A 19308-nucleotide genomic window follows, 5' to 3' on the forward strand; every position below is an offset into this window, starting at 1 on the left:
TCAGTGGAAGAATTCTGAGTGGTAGAAATTTTAGTTTTTTAAAGTTTTGCAGATTTCAGCCTGGAGAAGAGAACACTCTGTGGAGACCGTAGAGCACCTTCCAGTGCCTGAAGGGGCTCCAGGAAAGCTGGGGAGGGACTTGGGACAAGGGCAGGGAGGGAGAGGACAAGGGGGGATGGATGAAAACTGGCAGAGGGAGATTGAGGTGAGACATGAGGAGGGAATTCTGGAGTGTGAGGGTGGTGAGAGCCTGGCCCAGGTTGCCCAGGGAAGCTGTGGCTGCCCCATCCCTGGCAGTGTTGAAGGGCAGGTTGGATGGGGCTTGGAGCAGCCTGGGCTGGTGGGAGGTGTCCCTGCCCATGCAGGGGGTTGGGACTGGATGATCTTTAAGGTCCCTTCCAACCCAAACCATTCCATGATTCTGTGATTTTCTTTGGAATACCAATGTGCACAGACCCTCTTTCACACCTTCTCAGCCCATCCAGAAATTCTTGCCCATTAATCTCCAGCACAGCCTCATGGTTTTATTTTGCAGGTATCGCTCAAGTGGAACCATACCTGCTGTGTTACACTGATTGGTTTCTGGTTTTACCACTGCCATATCATCTGCCTTCTTCATTCTCCTTCTACCTTGTGGAGTCCTGTGATGTTCCTTAAAAAAAACAGCAGGCAAATAACACATCATATAACATGTCTAAAGACTTTTATTAAAATATTTGCTTTCTTCCACGTGTTGTAATCACGTGTTATTGATACATTCCAGACTTCTAACATTTTCCTTATATTTCCAGACATTAATTATAAGTGTGCAGTGCTGAAAGTTATTCCCACACTTGTTTCTAGCTTTTCCTTTCCCTTTTTTTCAGGTGATAGTGAGGTGTGATTAATTTTTTCCTCTTTTCTGTGACTTTCTCCTAGGTATGCCATACCTCCAGAACACGGCAAGAGGTTGGAACGCCTGGCAAAAGGTGAGCTTTGCTTGCTCCTGTGTTGGGAAAAACACAGGGCTGTGGTCTCAGGGAAAACTGAAGCATCTCAGGGCAGAATCTTACCCTTCATTTTGAAATGGATTGGTAAGGAATTGATGTTGGACTGGCTGCTATAATTGAATCTTGCAAGAGCTGCTTGATGGGCCTTGCTGCGTTGGTGTAATAGCTTCAGAGTCAGAAAACTTGTCAGTGAATTTTCCTACCAGTGCAACTGTTTACTCAAAGCCTTGGTCTGCTGACACACTGTGACCCTAATTAAAATTGATGGGGAAAAAACCTTGAATTTTGAGGCTTTGAGACCAAATGCTTCTACGTGTGGGAAATGGGTTTAATAACAGACCCTTCATGCATCTCTGTGTGTAATAAATTTTTCATGGTGAGATGAGAACTGTTGTGGGGTGCAGCATGGGGGGGTTTTCTGATAGCCCCATACAGGTTCTGTGGGGAAAAAGGTGTTGGGAACTATTCTTCCCATACTGGAAATGTTCCATACACAGTATCAGCATCGATAACTTTCAGTCTTAACTAGGAAAGAGCTTCCAAATTCACCAGCAGGGTTCATGGAGAGTACCTGCTGGGGTTCTCACTGGGCCATAACTACACACACTGCATTGGGTGGCTTTCCTTTGGTGTTCAAGGGCAGGTTGGATGGGGCTTGGAGAAACCTGGTGTAGTTGGAGGTGTCTCTGCCCATGCAGGGGGCTTGGATCTAGATGATCTTTGTGGTTCCTTCCAGCCCAAACCATCCCATGATTCTATGAAATAATACTGAGAATTGCTGGTCAGAAATGTTGCACTGCAAAGCTACGGTTCATTTGAGTCATTTGCCATGTTTTAGAAAGGTCACTTTTTCATCTATTAAAAAGCCAATGAATCCAGGTGGTCTGTGCTATAGAATCTGAAACACCCCACCAAAGTGATTCAAGTAATACTGTCTCTCTAGCTCTTTGTAACTTTTTTCCTGATGATCCATTTTTGAGACCTAGGGTATAAACCAGAAGCAAATGATCAATAATCTCATCTTCATTTTAGTTTTCTCTTGCTTAGAAGTTGGGATGGGGAATGTTTTGAACTCCAAAAAAGCAGTATCATTGCCTGGGCATTCTCCCTGTCTATGATCAGTGGTCCCTGCTATGAAGAAGTTGACTGTGGAGAAATGAGTGTGCAATTAATATGGAAAATGAATAGCTGAGCTGCAAATGGGCTCACTGGGAGAGCTATGGAGCCCATGGAGAGAATGCTAATGTGTTGCCATGTTATTGGTGCTAATCACTTAAAATGTGCTTCTTTATTAGTAGATTTAATGAGAGCCACTTAAACTGTGCATTAAAAAGAGGAACTGCAGAGAAGGACGACAGACTGGGTAGCAGACAGTCATAATTTTAATTGAAATGCTTTTAGTACAAAAATATAAGAAAATCTGGAATCCAGTAATCCTTTTCACTTTCTGAAACTCCTTCCATTATGTCTCATCAATTAGTTTTGTTTCCAAAGGTTGGGTTATTTGTTTTCCTAAATGGTGATGTTTTTTAATCCCTGTACACACATCATTTGTTCTTGAATCCCCCAGCTGGAGTAGAACACAGTGTTAAAGAAAATGGTGTTACTTTGGTTTAGCTGGTATTTCTGGAGGCAAAGTGCTGGCATCAAAGGGTTTGTTTGGATTTTGCCACAAATTTGTTATTTTTCGTTTTTTGTGATTTATTCTAATGGCTTGGTGTGGGTCTTGCAGTAAGTAGATCTCTTTTCCAGGAATAATATAGTTGTCCATCAGAGAAGGTATAAAAAGGACATGGCAGTGTTTGGAAGAGATACTGTTGGTTTTTTTCCTTATCCATATTCAGAACAAGTGTGGCTCAGGGCGTAGGGTACTAGCCAAATCTTGACACAAATAGATTCTGTTTCTTCACTTCCTAGGGTTTTGCTGAGGGGCTTGTTCCCAGACACATAAAACCAAGATGTGAACTCTCAGCTTGAGTGGAATTGAGGTGAATGTGCCTCAACGTGCAAGTTTTTGTCACAAAATTTCATAGAATCATGGAATGGTTTGGGTTGGAAGGGACACTGTTCCAGGGTCTCACCACCCTCACACTCCAGAATTCCCTCCTCATGTCTCACCTCCATCTCCCTCTTCCAGTTTTCATCCATCCCCCCTTGTCCTCTCCCTCCCTGCCCTTGTCCCAAGCCCCTCCCCAGCTTTCCTGGAGCCCCTTCAGGCACTGGAAGGTGCTCTAAGGTCTCCCTGGAGCCTTCTCTTCTCCAGGCTGAACACCCCAACTCTCCCAGCCTGTCTCCAGAGCAGAGCTGCTCCAGTCCTTGGATCATTTTCATCACCCTTTGGACTCTCTCCAGGAGCTCCATGTCCTTCCTATCTTGGGGGCTCCAATTTATGTTGTATTTTAAACAATGATAATTACTGACGTCTTCAGTTCTGTGCTTATGGGTTTGATCTATATAAAGTATTAAGGCAGGTTTTCATTTTGTCAGCTTGTCTCTGCTTAAAGACTGATGGGAGATAATATTCCTGCAGTGATACTCCTCTTTTTCATGTCTCTACAGGATTTTTCCCAGGAAGCTCTCAGGGATGTGATGCTTTCCTCCGTCACAAGATGACCCTCATTTCACCCTCCATCCTGAAGAAGTATGGCATCCCTTTTGACCGGGTATGTCCAAAGGATGCATTGAAGACCCTGGCAAGTTGTTGAGGTGCACAAAGCCCAGCACCCCCCTTCTAAGGCCGCAATTCATTGCAAGCCGCTGAGGAGCCATTTGCTTAATTTCTAAGTGCATTATTATGCTAAATGGGTCCTATCGGTTTAAAGCAGGTGGCTGCTGCAAATGAGGATTTGTGGCTTGGCTTAGACACTCTCCTGAAGTGCTTCTCTTCAGAAAAGCTTTCACTAGAACTAACTTTGTCAATTAGGGAGCCTCTCCAGGTAGAGAGGGGCAAACAATAATGCCGATGATGTGGCTTATCTGGAGGCAGCATAACTCAGTGGTAAGTCTTGAACACAGGCTTCTTCTATTTTTTTCCTCCTGGATCCACTGTGAACCAAACCCCAGAGTTAAACGTGCTGGTTCTCTGTTGTGTAAGAGTCTGTTCTACACTAAGCCAGTAAGGATCCATCAGTCACTTAAGTCCTGTTATTTGAAATGAGGAGTCATGTTTATTTGGTAAGATCATTTTAATATGCTTATTCTCAAAGTCTTCTGGCAAGAAGTAAATCTCCTCAGCCAAGCATGCTTACCATGGATTTAGGATCTGTGCAGAATCAGTCAAAGAGCTCCTGCTGCTGCTGTGTGGTGCTGGCACACAGAGCCCCTCCTGCCTGGGTGCCCAGGGACAGCCCTTGGGTGAGGGAAGAGAATTGAGTTTGAGGTACTGGGACTCATAACTCCAGTGGGAAGTGTCAAAGGATGTCTGATTCAAACTGAGTTAATCCTCCTTCATCCCCTTTGCATCACTGGCTGTAGGTAGATTTTATGGCCACCTTTTTCTAACTAAGATCTCTTTGAGTTCTGATCATTTTTTCTTAAGTGTGGTTTTGCTAGAATTAGTCAACTTGAGACAAAGTAAAGCACCAATTTGATGAGGCTGGTGGTTCTTTGAAAAGGAAGGAAAAGATCTTGGCTCTTTTATAGCATAAAACCTATGAATTCATTCAATTTACTGCTCCAGAGACTTTCATTTTTCCTAGTGGAAGGCTGTGATGAATGAAATTTGAAGTGTGATCGTCTGGCTTGTCAGATGAGTTTGCTGTCAGTGCAAGGGAGACTTGTACCAAGTGATGTGGTGCTTCTGGTTCAACATCAGTGGCCAGACTTGGCCCAGTTTGCACAAGATGGTTGATATTAAATTGTTCGTAGAGAGAGCAACAAGCCATTTTTCTTGTAATTCTATCTGTGGAACCTAATTCTCAAGTGTAAAACATGAGTACCTGCTACACATGGTTGAAAATAATAATGAAAATACCTAATTGTGGGATCTGCATTTTTAGGTAAGGGTTTCCACTTTGCAAGGTTCAGAAAAGTGGATATGTGGGTTGGAATATGGGAGGCATCTCAGTTTGATGCATAGATGCCCCTCTGAGAGATAGCAATTGATAGAGGGTAAAATACATTCTCTGTCCTGACCATATTCAGAAAAGAGTATGAAATCTGTAGGTAGTGCAAGCTCCTGAAAAACCTGGCCTTATCTGTCTTTATTGGCCTAAATTGTAAAGTTTAAGGATTTCTTCTTATGCTTTTTTCTGCTTCAATTGAACACTCTGTCTTGCTACTTCTTCTGGTGTTTTCCTTATGATGTTTTGTCCAGATGCCATAAGTGGTACAATAATTGGCTGAACAGAGCCTAAAAAGCATGTCCTGCTTTAGCTAAAGAACCAGCTGAAAATAATCATAGAACCATGGATTGGTTTGGGTTGGAAGGAACCTTGAAGATCATCTAGATCCAACCCCCTGCATGGGCAGGGACACCTCCCACCAGCCCAGGTTGCTCCAAGCCCCATCCAACCTGCCCTTCAACACTGCCAGGGATGGGGCAGCCACAGCTTCCCTGGGCAACCTGGGCCAGGGTCTAATAATTGAAAAAAACAAGCCCAAGCCTGTTGGTGCACAGAACCTCTGGAGGTGAAGTTTGCCATGTGATCCTGCAGTGATGTGCAGCCATCCTGCAGAGTGGAGGAGACCTGGAATTGGGAATGAGTTTCTGCCATTGAAGCAGCTTGCTGGGGCAGTGCTCTTGGGTCTGATAGGGGTCAGGGAGTGAAGGAAATTCTTGCAGGACTCCAGAGGTTTGAATGTTGTAGATGGGCATATTTTTCCTCTAGAATAATATATTGTCATGTGTTTGCTTTTCCATCTGTCTGAGGAAAGTGGCATTGACTGGTAATTACATACTAAGTGATTTCTGATCAATAACCAAGCAAGAGCAGCAAAAGAGTTTGTAAAAAGGCAGCAGAGGAAAACTTTCTGGCCAGGCTTATTCCAAGACAGCTTTACTGAGCTGTGTGATGTTAGGGATTGGATCCAAAGTGCTTTAAATAAGGGAGTTTGTAATTTATTGCTTGGTGAAAAGTCTTTACCTGCTTAGCTGGGCTTCCCACTATGAATCTTTTGATTTGTGACACGAAGAGGGTTTTTTTTGCAGCTTGATTTCTGGTGTCTCCTTCGTACTCAGGAGATGCAGAAATCTTGATGCTAAGAATCTGATTTTTGTCTCCCTCTTTTTATTCATTTTTTGTTTTACAAAAAAAGCTCTGAGCACGTAGAGGACAATATTAGAGTCAAACCCCAACTTTCTTTTTTAAGGGGGGATTACTAACATGTTACTTATATAATTCCCAATCTTGATTTACAGAATGGGGAGGGGGGGGAAGTGTGTTTTTGTGAGAGCTTCTCTCTCCTCTATGGCACTCACTGTTTTGAAATATTAAGAGGAGGAGGAGATCTCTTCAGTCTGAACAGCCTATATGTGAATACCTTCTGTCCTGAAATAGGGGCTTTTGAAGGAGGATCACTGTTATTCAGAAACAGGGAACATGTGCCTTTTTTGTGGAAACAGAGATAGGATCCCTTCATCTAAATTCCTGGCAGATTTCAGTGAAGTGAACAGGCATTTATAAATCTCTATAATGGTATTTACATCTGGAACAAAAAAATAAAAAAGAAGCAGATCAATACTAGGGCTTTTTAATAATTAAAAATGTGTATTTCTGTAATCTCATATTGATTTCTCCATTTGTTCCTCAAGAGCTTGCAGAAGTCAGTAAATTTAGGGCTTTCTCCATGAGTGGCAGTTTGTGCTGGCTTTCCTTCAATAGTTATTACTTTTCTGCATGGCCTATCCATCATTTTGAGTGCTTTCTAATTTATTGTGGGGATAATGTTGACAGCAGTGACATGGAGGACATACACTCTGGGCTTGAAATGAAGACACCGGGATGTAGATTTCCTGACAGAAACATAATCTTTCTGTCTTCTGAAGTTAGCAATCTACCATGCTGATTTATGGAGCAGGCTGGAGGGGAGAATGTTCCATGGAGCTGGGTACAGGCTGGACTTCAGCACCTCTCATCCAGAACTACTGCAGGAGCTTCTTCTATTATCGTGGCAGTTTTTATTCTCTCTTTTTTAATTACTCTGCTGATGTTAATAGCATGAAGTTTAGGTGTTTAGTCCAGCCAAGTGCGTAAATGGTTTAACTTCTGCCTGTTTCCATTTTCTGTTTGGACCCATCTTTCTGCTTGTAGGTTCTTTGAAATCTCTGTAGGCTCTGGGCTGCTGTGTGGTGAGTTACTGCTGGTGGGAAGGAATCCAAATGGAGCTGCTTGGCATGTGACTGCTCTGAAAGGGCTGTCAGCACTTCTGGGTTGGAAAGACAGGGAAGGTCAAATTTTGCCTCTTTTCCTAATCCAGAGAAGGGAAGTGCTGTCTCATGCTTGCTGAGCTGGAGAGCTGGACTGGAGGGGTTGCTCCAAGCTTGCTAGATCTCTGCTGGCTGCTCTTATGATCTCTGCCACACTCTCACAATTAAACTCCTTTCTTTTCCCCCATGTCTTTTCTGCATAAGATTTAAAAATATTTTTTAGAGGCATTGCAAATCAACTGGCCTCTGATTACAGCTGCAATCTGCAGGGCATTAAACCTTATATTAATAATGTCCATAATGCTTCTTGTTGGTTTAATTATACTTAGGCAGGCAAATAGTGGGCAGTAATTTTTAGGGGGGTGACTTTGGGATGAAGAAATGGGACTAAACCTGATAAATGTGACTGGGGAAATAAATACAGTGAAAGGCAGCATGTGCTTCAGTGGGACCCTGCAGAAGAGAGCACTTTTCTCCCTGTTTTGCCCCCATTAGGAGAGGAATCCACTTTCCTTGACTCCACCAACATGGTGGTGGGAGTGTAAATTTAGCCTGGCCATGAGTTGATGGGGTTCTGATTTAAAGATTTATTGATCTTTAGGAGCTCTGCAGACTGAGACCCTTTCTGTAACTGGAGTCTGTGAGTCTAAATAGTTCAGATCTTGTGACTCCTGTGCTGTCTTTTTTCCTTAATAGAAATAATTCAGTATTTCTGCAGTGAACAAGAATTGTTTCAGGTTTAGCAAGGACTGTTTTGCCCTCCTTTCGAAAGAGATTTAACCAATGAACTTTTTTTACAGCTGTCTCTTCTCAAGCTGCTCTATCAACTAATCCATGGGGTATCTCTTCCTTTAATTTTTGTTTTCCAGATCACCCAGGAAGCTGGAGAGTTTATGATCACCTTTCCTTATGGTTACCATGCTGGCTTCAACCATGGCTTCAACTGTGCCGAGTCAACCAACTTTGCCACTTTGCGATGGATTGACTATGGAAAAATGGCCACCCAAGTAGGTGTCTGCTGGGGTTATTAAAAGGGCTATTAAAAACCTTTGGCCCAGGGAGTAAAAGGAGTCAGAGTGGGAGACTTACCCTTAGGAACAAAAAGGAAAGTGCCATGTTTTTAACAATGTGCTTTTTCGTTGTGCCATGTTCCTGGTTTATTCTTGTTGATAATTCATGTGTCACCATTTGACTCAGTTTGACAACAATTCTCTCGATCCCCTCTCCCTCCCACCCAGGTAGGGAAGGAGAGAGAGAAAAAGAGAGAGAGAGACTTGGCTAGATGGAAGACTGTGGTAATAACCTTCTGAAAATACCAGGACATTCCACCCCTTATTCCATACCATACATTACGTACAGGCTCTATAACTTACCAATTGTTAAATCAAGGATTCTCTCCCAACGTCAAATTACCCCGAGGTACATATTGTACCTCACCATCCTCCATCGTTACACACCAAGTATGTGCAGGTCCCTGAGCAAAAGCAATACCCCGGACAGGTTTACCTTTGCCTGAAGCAGGATAGACCCAGACACTTTTACCCAACAAGTTTCTTTCACATACCACAGGGACTTTATCCCCATCTGTAGTATGCAAAAGGTCTGATTGAGCAGCCCCAGCCTGATTGATGGATCCCCTGGTATTAACTAACCAGGTGGCCTTTGCCAAATTTTTATCCCAATTTTTGAAAGTTCCACCCCCCATTGCCTTCAGGGTAGCTTTCAACAGACCATTATACCTTTCAATTTTCCCTGAGGCTTGTGCATAGTATGGGATATGGTAGATCCACTCAATACCATGCTCTTTAGCCCAATCAGTAACAAGACTATTTTTGAAATGGGTCCCATTGTCTGACTCAGTTCTCTCTGGAGTACCATGTCTCCACAAAATTTGCCTTTCAAGACCCAGGATAGTATTCCTGGCTGTGGCATGAGGCACAGGATATGCCTCCAACCATCCTGTACTTATTTCCACCATTGTAAGCACATAGCGCTTACCCTGGCGGCTCTGAGGCAGTGTGATGTAGTCAGTTTGCCAGGCCTCCCCAAACCTGTACTTTGACCACCTATTTCTCTATTTGAGCTGCAATGTCCTTCCACAGGTCAGCAACCCAAATAGGTTTACCCTTTTGCTGCCAGTTGTTTTGCTGCCACTGCTTTAGCCAACCCCACAAGGCATTTGCTGCCATCCATGAGTCAGTGTAAAGGTAGAATCTCAGCCACCCCTCTCGCTCAGCAATATCCAAGGCCAGCTGGATGGCTTTGACCTCTGCAAACTGACTTGATTCACCTTCTCCTTCGGCTACTTGAGCAACCAGTCGTGTAGGACTCCACACGGCAGCTTTCCAGTTCCAGTGGTTCCCTACAAGATGACAGGAGCCATTGGTGAAAAGGGCAAACTGTTTCTCAGTCTCTGGTAGATGATCATATGGTGGAGCTTCTTGAGCTCGTTTCACCACTTCTTGTGGTGGCATTCCAAAGTGGGTGCCTTCTGGCCAGTTTGTAATTGCTTCTCTTTCTTCTTGGTACTTCTTGGTACTTCAGCCAGCTTCACTGCCTGTTTCTGAAGCAGCATCATAGGTGGCCGTTTGTAAGTCTTGCCTTTGGATGCCAACCATTCTTCCAGCTGTTTCTTACGATCCGCAGCTGATGAGATCCTGGGGACACACCTGGCCCCACGTTGGGCGCCAATTAATTGTTGTCACCGTTTGACTCAGTTTGACAACAATGCTCTTGATCCCCTCCCACCCAGGTAGGGAAGGAGAGAGAGAAAAAGAGAGAGACTTGGCTAGATTGAAAACTGAACCGTGCAGCTTTAATTAGAATACTAATATGTGATATGAGAGTGTGTGTATATATATATGTATATGTGATTATACAAAGGTGTGGGTAGAAGCCTCTCGCCTCCCCCCACCCCCAGCAACTCCCCCAGCACTCCCCTCAGATGAGACAATTTCGAGGAATCCCGAAGCTGCTCCTGGAGAAAGGCAGAGAGTTACGAGGGTCAGGAGGGCTTGAGGTCGACAGGTCGATGATGATGGGCAGAGGGTGTTTTCCCAGACGCCGGCCACGAACAGAAGAAAGAGAGAGAGAGAAAGAGAGAGGAAGGGAGGCAGAGGCGAAGCGAAACAGCGAGAGGGCGAAGCAGGAGGGAAGGAAGTTTTCTTCTGTCATCTCCGACCTTCTCCCTGGCTTTATCCTGGCTCAAACCAGGACATTCGTGCCATTTTGAGGGCACAGGAATGACTTTCTCTAATGCCAGATGTTTCATGCACCTTGTGAAGAGGTTGTTTTGGGACTAGTGTGTTAGATTGGTTTTCTGATGCATCCAAAGTGCATTTCACAGTGAATAAGGTGACTGATGTAACTGAATACAATTCATTAGGTACACACTGAAGGGGAAGGAATAAGCTGGAAATACTTTTAAGCTTTAATAAGACTGTGGTAATAACCTTCTGAAAATACCTGAATTTCTTTAATCTATGCACTCAGTTAAGTTTGAAGAGGAGAGTCATGCTGAAATTACTTTGTGGCTTTTTCTCTTTAGGGCAAATTTCTTGTATGTTTTGTTACTTTAGGCAGTTGCGAAGTCAGTGACTTTTCCTGATGGCACATTCTGCTTTCTCTGGGGTTTAGGTGGGAAGTGTAGCTGATCAGCATAACTGATTCAATGAGATATGTGGATTTTTAAGTTAAGGTTCAGCTCCACACAGTCTCTGGGGAAAGAAGGAAAGATTGCAGTGGGGTAGTATTTGAAAATTACCTCAGATGTTCCTTTCCAGAAGGGCAGACTTAGTTTTCACTCTAGCATAACATCTGTGGTATCTCTTTCACTTATTTTTCTTCTGTCATCTCAGGTTGACTCTAACTTCTATCATGCATCATAATCCTTTGTTCTGGGCAAAACCAGCTCTGTTCAAACTGGGTTGCAAGCACATCTGTGTCTCAGTCTGTGGAACAATGGAGTGATGTCCAGTTTTCCTTCACGGAAGTTTATATTCTGAGAGCAAAAGGGAGCTGGTTACTGAACAGCATCATTCTCTTCTCAGTTTTGGGATCCTGAGACCCCTGACAGCACCTTTCAGCTCTCCACCTCTTTGCTGTAATGCCTTTGGCCACTCTGAGCCAAGCTGAAACTTGCTGCATGGCAGGAGATTCAGTAGCAATCAATGTTGTGTGTTAATCAGCCTGAGTGGCTGCTTTGTGACTAATGTGAGTCACACATTTTTTGCTTCTGGAGGCTAGTGCTGTTTCTGGCACTGCAGGCTTCAAGGGATCTTGTAGAATCACAGAAAAACCCCCATGCTGTTTCTTCCTATTTTTCCTTTTAAGTGAACATTAACCCAACTAGAAAAAGAAGATGGTTGTCACCCCACTTTTTTCCCTGTCCTGGTATTCCATATCCTCCCTCAGCAACTCAGGCAGGCAGTCTTTGAATATCCAATGGCACAATAATTGGTGTCTGAGAAGCTCATCCCTTGGAAAGCAAGCTCAGCTGGTCAGGTTCCTGAAAGGTGAAATGTCGGTCTTGTTTAATTTTTTCTTCAATAATATTCAGCCCGGGGTTTCAAGGACTCCACTGTTAACCAACAACTTTGGCACCTGAGCTTTCTCCTTTTCTGAAATACACAAAATAGATTTTATTATATCCTTTCTGGAAGTACAGTGGTGTAAAAGCATCTTCTGCTAGGCATGCTAGTGGCTGTGCCTTGAAGTACAAAAATGAAATACATCTTGAAATATAAAAGACACAAATTTCCTGTGCTGGTGGGGTAACACCTGTAAGTTGCTACTAATGGCACCTGAAGTAGTTCTCACAACAGAAAAATCCTCATGCTGAGAAGATGTATTTGTCCTCTGTCCTGGTTTGAGCCAGGATGAAGCCAGTTTTGCTTTTGCTGATCCTTTTTTTTTATTTCAGTGAGCTTTTTTTCAACTAGCAACTGCGTGTTGTCAAACTGAGTCAAACGTTGACATCCTCTCTGCCCCCAGCAGTGTTCAAGTTGTGAACCCCACGTTGGTGTTTCTAATCTCTTCATGTCCCATCAAGGCTGTAGCTCAGACCCTGTGGCAGTGCTGAGTGTAGTAGGAGCCCCACATCTGGATTAGTTCTGGAGTTAAAGGGATGGTACAAGAAAACCTGGACCTGTAAGATCCAAATCAGTGTGAAGTGTCTTAAACTGGAAAACAGACAAGAGAAAACTTGGTTTGAAAATGTTAAAGATCATGTTTGTCTGCTGTGACCTTGTACACCTGGTTTATCTGTAGCAAATGGTCATGGTATTACACCCCAGAAAATGGGGTTTGTCATGGAAATTCTGACAGACCCTTAACTACAGCAGTGCCAGCAGGCTCCACTCTAATATTAAAAGCAATTTTGGGTTCAGCCATGTGTTCACAAATAAGTGACATTTGGGAAGTGCAGTTTCAGATTGAGCCTCCATGCTTACATTGTTAAGCAGCGTAGCGTGAAATTACTGAACAAGCAGCACCGAGAGCTCTGAGCAAATCCATGGAGGGAAAGTTGAAGTGTGGAAGGGGACGCCCAATTTATTTCCCTTGCACCCAGTGACACTTGTCTGTTCAGAGATTTCCATTTAATATTGCCTGAGCCACACACTGCATACGTGTTAATTAACCCTTGGATACCTTGCTATCAGGTTCCAGATGAGGTACGAAGGCTGTTACACTGGGAGGGCAAAAGGTTTGTTTAAATCTCATTTGAAGTTAAACAGGGACTTAATGAAATCTCAGCTGAGTGTGTACACTTGAGCTGCCTTCACATTCGTGGAGAGACCCATCTTGGAGTGTGGGATTTTTGGTTAACTATTGCAGGTTTACTAAGTTTAAAAACTACTATATTGATTTCTCTGCTCTAGGCACAATTTGATTATCTTTGCTCACAGCAGAGCAGGTTTTTTTCCTTCTTGTTGCATGCTCATTTATAAAGTTCTTCCAGTGCCTGAAGGGGCTCCAGGAAAGCTGAAGAGGGACTTTGGCCAAGGGCTTGTAGTGAGAGAACAAGGGGGGATGGATTAAAACTGGAAGAGGGAGATTGAGGTGAGACATGAGGAGGAAATTCTGGGCTGTGAGGGTGGTGAGAGCCTGGCCCAGGTTGCCCAGGGAAGCTGTGGCTGCCCCATCCCTGGCAGTGTTGAAGGGCAGGTTGGATGGGGCTTGGAGCAGCCTGGGCTGGTGGGAGGTGTCCCTGCCCATGCAGGGGGTTGGGACTGGATAATCTTGAAGGTCCCTTCCCACCCAAACCACTCCATGGTTCTGTGATTCTGTGAAACTCTGGACTGGGCAGCATCTGCACTTGACACCACCTGGCTGGAAATGGATTCTTCTCCTTTCCTTGGGTTAGCAGCACAGCTGTCTTGTCCTACCAGTACTCCTGAGACCTGTGACAAGGCAAGGTTCAAAATTAGCCTCTTGTAATGTTCTCCTGGATGTTATCCTGGGGATGAAATTTGGATTCTGCTCCATGGAGAGCAGTGTGTGTCCAGGACACTGTGCTGGAGCTCATGTTAAAGGTAATGGTGCCCCTTGGAGGAACATGGACAGGGCTGTGCTAATTGCCTGCCAGATGGATGAGATGTCCTACCAACCACAGCAGAACCTGCCCAGGCTGTAAAAAGACCTGATAACCAGGCTGAAGTGTAAAGATCAGCTTCTTTGACACTAGTTTTGCTCTAACTGTAGAACAAGCATCAGCATTAGCCAAAAAAAAAAAAAGAAGGCTTCAGTTTTGTAGGAAACTAATAGTGTGTAAATATGCTTTTATCTGTAACCTGGGTGAATGGATGCTTAAAAATCCAAGTGGAAGTGGCTTGGATGAGTAGCCAAGTGAATAAACTAGCTGTCCTGTTTGGTTCAAAGCTTTTTGAGAACGTAGTGAGAGGTTTTGAGTCTCTTTCAGAGCTGCTTCGAAGTTGATGGGGAGGAACTGGCAGGGTGTGTGTGTAATGGTAATGAGGGTGTGGGGCTGGGTTTTGTGTCCTTAGATGGGGGCTGTAACCATTGCTGACAAGTAGCCTCTTACCATAAGGTCATATTGACCCAAACATCTTTATTAACTAAACACAGCGCCAATACACAGAGGGAGGTTTGTGTCTCCATCTATAGCTGGTGTCTCTGGAACCTGCTTTGCATGTCCCAGGCCCAGGTGAGCAGTGTGAGAGCTGGTGGCTTTTGACACGTGGGTTATCACAAACATGCAGCAGAATGCTTTGGTTTCTCTCTTCAGGTTTGCCCTGCTCTTGTTTCAGCTTGTTACTTGCAGCAGGTATTTGCCTCTTAAGTCTGATTTGCTGGTCCTTCTAATAATTGTGTCTCCAGCCCCAGTGCTGAGTGCTCCTGTGTGACAGGCAAGATTCATACAATCTCTTGTGATGTGTATAAATCCCCAGGACTGACTGGATTTTGTTCTAAGCAAATGTCAGTCTCCTTGTGTTCAGAGGAAGGGTATAACATTCTCCTTTAATTCATGTCTTCAGTTTTATGGGGGTGTACCACTGGGAAGGAGATGTCTTGCCTACAGCTGGACATTGTGCCCAGAAGTCTAAGAATTAACAGCTCTTTCACTGTTATCCCATTTCTTGTCAATGTAAATGTCTCCATCTGTCCTCAGGGAACCTTGTGTTGCTGCTGACTTCTTCCCAGTCAAGGTGACTTTGAGGGCAACCATAGCTTGCCTGTTCCACCTCATCTGTGTGAAAAGCTGTGGTTGAACAGCACGTCTGTCAGTTACTTGTCTGTGGGTGGGAGGGAGACCTTCAGGGAATCCTGGGGCTCCCATGGATAATCCTGGTGTACTGTCACTAGGTCTTTCCAAATACCTGATGGGATTTCATCTCAGTATTCTTTGCCATGCTACTGGGATTTCATCTCATTATTCTTTGCCATGCTACATGGGGAGATCAAACTCTGGCAGGGGATGATTTTTGATGCTTTTTAAAGATACAGTCCTATTTGACTAAACTGTCACAGTGGGCAAAGTAAAAAGAGATCCAGAAGAAATGAGCATAAAAGGTTTTTTGTAGTGTTGTAGATACTGGCACAATATTTCAGGACTCAACTGTAACCTGAATATTCTGCTTTAGACCTTAACTTTACTGACTAAATTATACAATTGAGTAGGAATGGTTTTACTTGGATGCATTGTAGTTAATATTTAGCTGCACAGGTAGAGTCTACAGGAGAAACATTTTCCTTTGTACTCCATAGTGGGAATTCTTTGGTAATTTTTCTTCCATTAACTCTTGGTCGTGTTTTTGGTTTGTTTTGGGTTTTTTTTTGCCTTTTTCTGCCTGGTTGTTGAAGAACTGGGCTGTGACAGGCAATGAATGATGATTTTCATTCCTTACCCTAATTTTTTTCCTTTTCATTTTGCCACACAAGCCTGCAGTTCCCAGCTACATTACTGGCTTGATTTTTATTTGCTTCCAAAAACTCTTGGATGCAACCATGGACAGACCTGAATAACTGTGAATTTGCCTAAAGAACATTTTGAAGCCCAAGTGTTGTAGGGAAGTGTCCTTCCTGAGGTGGCCTGGGTTCTCAAAAAGGCACTTTTAGAGTGTACAGTTTTATAAGAAATTGGGGTGTACCTCACAGGTCAGCTTTTCTATTTCTTTTGCAAACTGGACTGGAAATAAATGGATGGGAGGGGAACAATTTATTGCACTTTCCTTTATATGAACAGCAGATGCTCCTGGATGATAACGACTGTGTTACTGTCGGTTGACATTTTCATACCTTCATTTTATCTCCTGTTTACTCCAGACTTAGTGCTGGAATTATCTCTCTCAATATAAAATGGGGTCAAGTTGCCCTTTCTTCCCAAATCCTACATTTTATGCTGTGAAATAAGTAGCCTTCCTGCCATCCTGTGCAGTGTTTCCTCCAGAGCTCCTATCCAGGGCAGTTCAGTGCTGCTCTGCTGCTTCTTCATCTCCCCGGGGAGAAGACAAGACTCTTCTCTTTGGATTTTACAGATATATAAAGGCATCATTTAGATCTCAAACTATGGTTTTTACATAGTTTATTGCATCTGAACCCTCTTCCTGCCATGGATATTTTTGATATAATACTGGAATCAACAGATCTCAAATTTACATTTGGAGTATTTGTGATTTAAAGTTGCCTCGCCTCTAATTTTCACTGTAAAATTGAAGCTTACTTCCTACTATTCAGATGTTAGTAGGTTTTCTCTGAAGAGATGTCCATGTTTTCCAAGAAAATAAAATTCATGGGGTTTTTGCAGAAACCTTTTGGTTAATAATTGTAAAATTGGTCTCCAAAAGAAGGGAAATCAGAATTGTATTTTTGCATTACTCTGTATGCCTTGCCTGACTCTAATGAGGCTGTTTAAGCTTAGAATACATAAAAAATAGATCTGTTATGGAATAGCATTTCCATAGTTTATTTTTGTCAGATTCAAAGTTAGTTTTGTTGTGGTTTTTTTGGTATTCATTTTCTTGTATTATCTGTAAACATCCTTAATACCCTGCTCTGGAGAAGGCACAGATTCAGTGCAATAAAGAGGAATTTTTTTCCAGTGTGTTTCATCCTGCAGTGGAAAGGAGACAGTTGTTTTTTCTGGAACTATCTTGGAGCTTCAATTTTATCAGCTTTCTTTTGAGTTCCTCCATGATCCTCTTCTGAAGTAGTGACTGGGAGGTTGCTTGTCATCAGTTTTGTTGATGAAGGAAGGACAATTAACACTTCCTGTCAGCAGAAGAAATACACCCTGGAGGTTTGCAGGATTTCAGGCCCTGGGATGTCACTGGACCTAAGGACTGGTGTCCCCTCTGGATGGTTGGGTGCTAACCAGGTATCTGGATGTCCTGCCCTTGAGAAGGGGCATCTGAGAGACTAATTTTAAATGCAGAATATAATTGTAAACTGTTCAGGACTTGATTCACAGCAAATGGGACCTCGGGGCAGAGATGACTTCAGGCAGCACCTCCTCCTCTGCTCCATGTTCAGTGTAACCCTTGAAGCACTGGACTGGGAAGGATCTGGAGGTTTTTAAAGCATATTTTAAAAAACACTATTTATGCTACACAGCCTAATTAACTTCAGCTTAATTACTGCAAGGTATCAAGCACACTGGTGCTGGCTGTTTGCATACTGCTTAGTAATGACTGCCAGCTCAGGGTGGCTCCCCAAGGGCCTGCGATGCAAACTGCCAGATCTCTGGGGTGGAAAACTGCCCTGAATCCAGGGAGTCCTGATCTTGAAGGCTTGATAGAGTCTCCCATTCTCTCTCTGCCTCACTAACCCTGTGATTTATAGTGGGGAGGCTGTGGTGTGTTTTGTGGCTGCAGTAAATAGCCACATGAAGAATGTGTTCCCTGCAGCTTATTCGTTCAGCTTCTCTATCACACAGGAGCCCCTGATAAAGTCAACCAGCCCCAATCATTCATGTGTCAGAGCAGAGGCTTAAGGGTCATCTGGCTTTGGGGATGTTGGTAGGGCAAGGCTATCAACAATCCCTTTAAAAGCTGCCTTAGCATTGTGCTTTCCTCTGCAGCTGGTGTTGCTCCAGGGGAATTGCTTCAGGGGTGACACGTGGGGGCACAGATATGAAGAAGGAAGCGAAGTCTTATGTTTCACCTAAGATTAAATAACTAAAGAGTCCATTCTGTTCAAGAACTGCAGAAATGGTGACTTTAGAACTCTGGAAGACAGTGTACAAGTGTAAAGTAACTGAATTGGTGTTATACTTTCTCATCAAGTACCTTTCCTTTTTGATGTCCCCCACAGAAAATCCTTCAGGGTACTGAAAAGCAACAGTTTTTTTTACTCTTCTGCCTCTTTGCTTCGTGCATGAAAAACACTTGAAAAATAAAGCCTACTTTTTATTAGAGTACAGTGAGAGCAGATTGCTTATGAGCAGCCTCTTTTAATTTATTTTTTTTAAACTCTATTTTGCTTCATGGTTTGTCTTTCCTGATAGCTGTGCTCCTACTTCCAGCATGGTACCCTCGTGGCTATTGGCAGTCTCGGGTTTTGTGGGGTGACCCATAATTGGGCACATCCTAATCTTGCTCATCAGCATTTCAGATCTTGCTTCTGCTCTGTACTCACCCAGCTCTAACTGCTGTGAAAATAAATGCAGGTGGGTCTAGGTTATTACAGAAGAGAGACAACAGCACTTCCTTTGGTGTGTGACTTTCACAGAGGTCTTGATGACCCTTTCCTTTAGGGTTGATACACAGTGTTTTGCTTCCTGAATACATAAAACCTCTCTTGATTCTTAAGTTGCAGCATTTGGAGTTGCAAGAAAATACATTTTCAACTTCATATCCTTTTGAAAAGTGTTACTGAAGAATCCTTGTTATTACCAGGGGAAAGATTTTGATACTATGCTAGAAGCCAATCTTGGGTTGTCACTTCAGATACACTTCATGTTCCACCAAACATAATTTTTCATGTTTCTACAAACTGCCTATAGGTCCTGTACATGGGATGCAAAATGTGGATTTTATTGCTTCCTCACTTGGTTTACAGGTATAATCCAGCCCAGCATTCAGTTTTCTTTTTAAAATAAATGAATAAAAGGCAGGTGGTCAAACAGGAGGATTAAAGGATAACTCAACTCACTTAGCAAGAGTTGTCTGGTGTGTCTGTCACTTTAGAGCTGTAGATCTTCACCAAGCCATATGAGTTCATGCTTGCTGTGTGCTTAATGCATGAACACAAGGTGCTGACCTGCAGAAGTGACATGTTTTGTGGCAGTGGCTGGTGGTGGGCTGCTCTCACCAGCCACAAGTCTTGTGGCGCGGAAGAAATAATATCTTGAGATAACCTCAGAATGATGTTTGCTGTGGTCTACATCATAACCACTGGATAAGAGTCTTACTTTGTTTGTCCCTTGTACTGGAATGAGTCTGTAAAACAGAAAGGAACTGGTACTTCATTTGATCTTCTTCTTATAGTGCTGTT

At 43.4% G+C, this 19308-nt stretch overlaps 1 protein-coding gene across 3 annotated transcripts in view; it reads left to right on the forward strand.

The window, feature by feature from the left end:
• The window catches only part of KDM4B (lysine demethylase 4B), a 95280-nt gene that overhangs the window by 34497 nt on the left and 41475 nt on the right, over window positions 1-19308 (forward strand). For all 3 annotated transcript variants that reach the window (XM_051639691.1, XM_051639692.1, XM_051639693.1), the window contains exons 6-8: window positions 919-968; window positions 3549-3652; window positions 8226-8363. In XM_051639691.1, the coding sequence (XP_051495651.1) occupies window positions 919-968; window positions 3549-3652; window positions 8226-8363 (292 nt within the window). The remainder of the gene's footprint in view (window positions 1-918; window positions 969-3548; window positions 3653-8225; window positions 8364-19308) is intronic.

This window comes from Apus apus, chromosome 24 (genome assembly GCF_020740795.1).
Source record: "Apus apus isolate bApuApu2 chromosome 24, bApuApu2.pri.cur, whole genome shotgun sequence".
NCBI lineage: Eukaryota > Metazoa > Chordata > Aves > Apodiformes > Apodidae > Apus > Apus apus.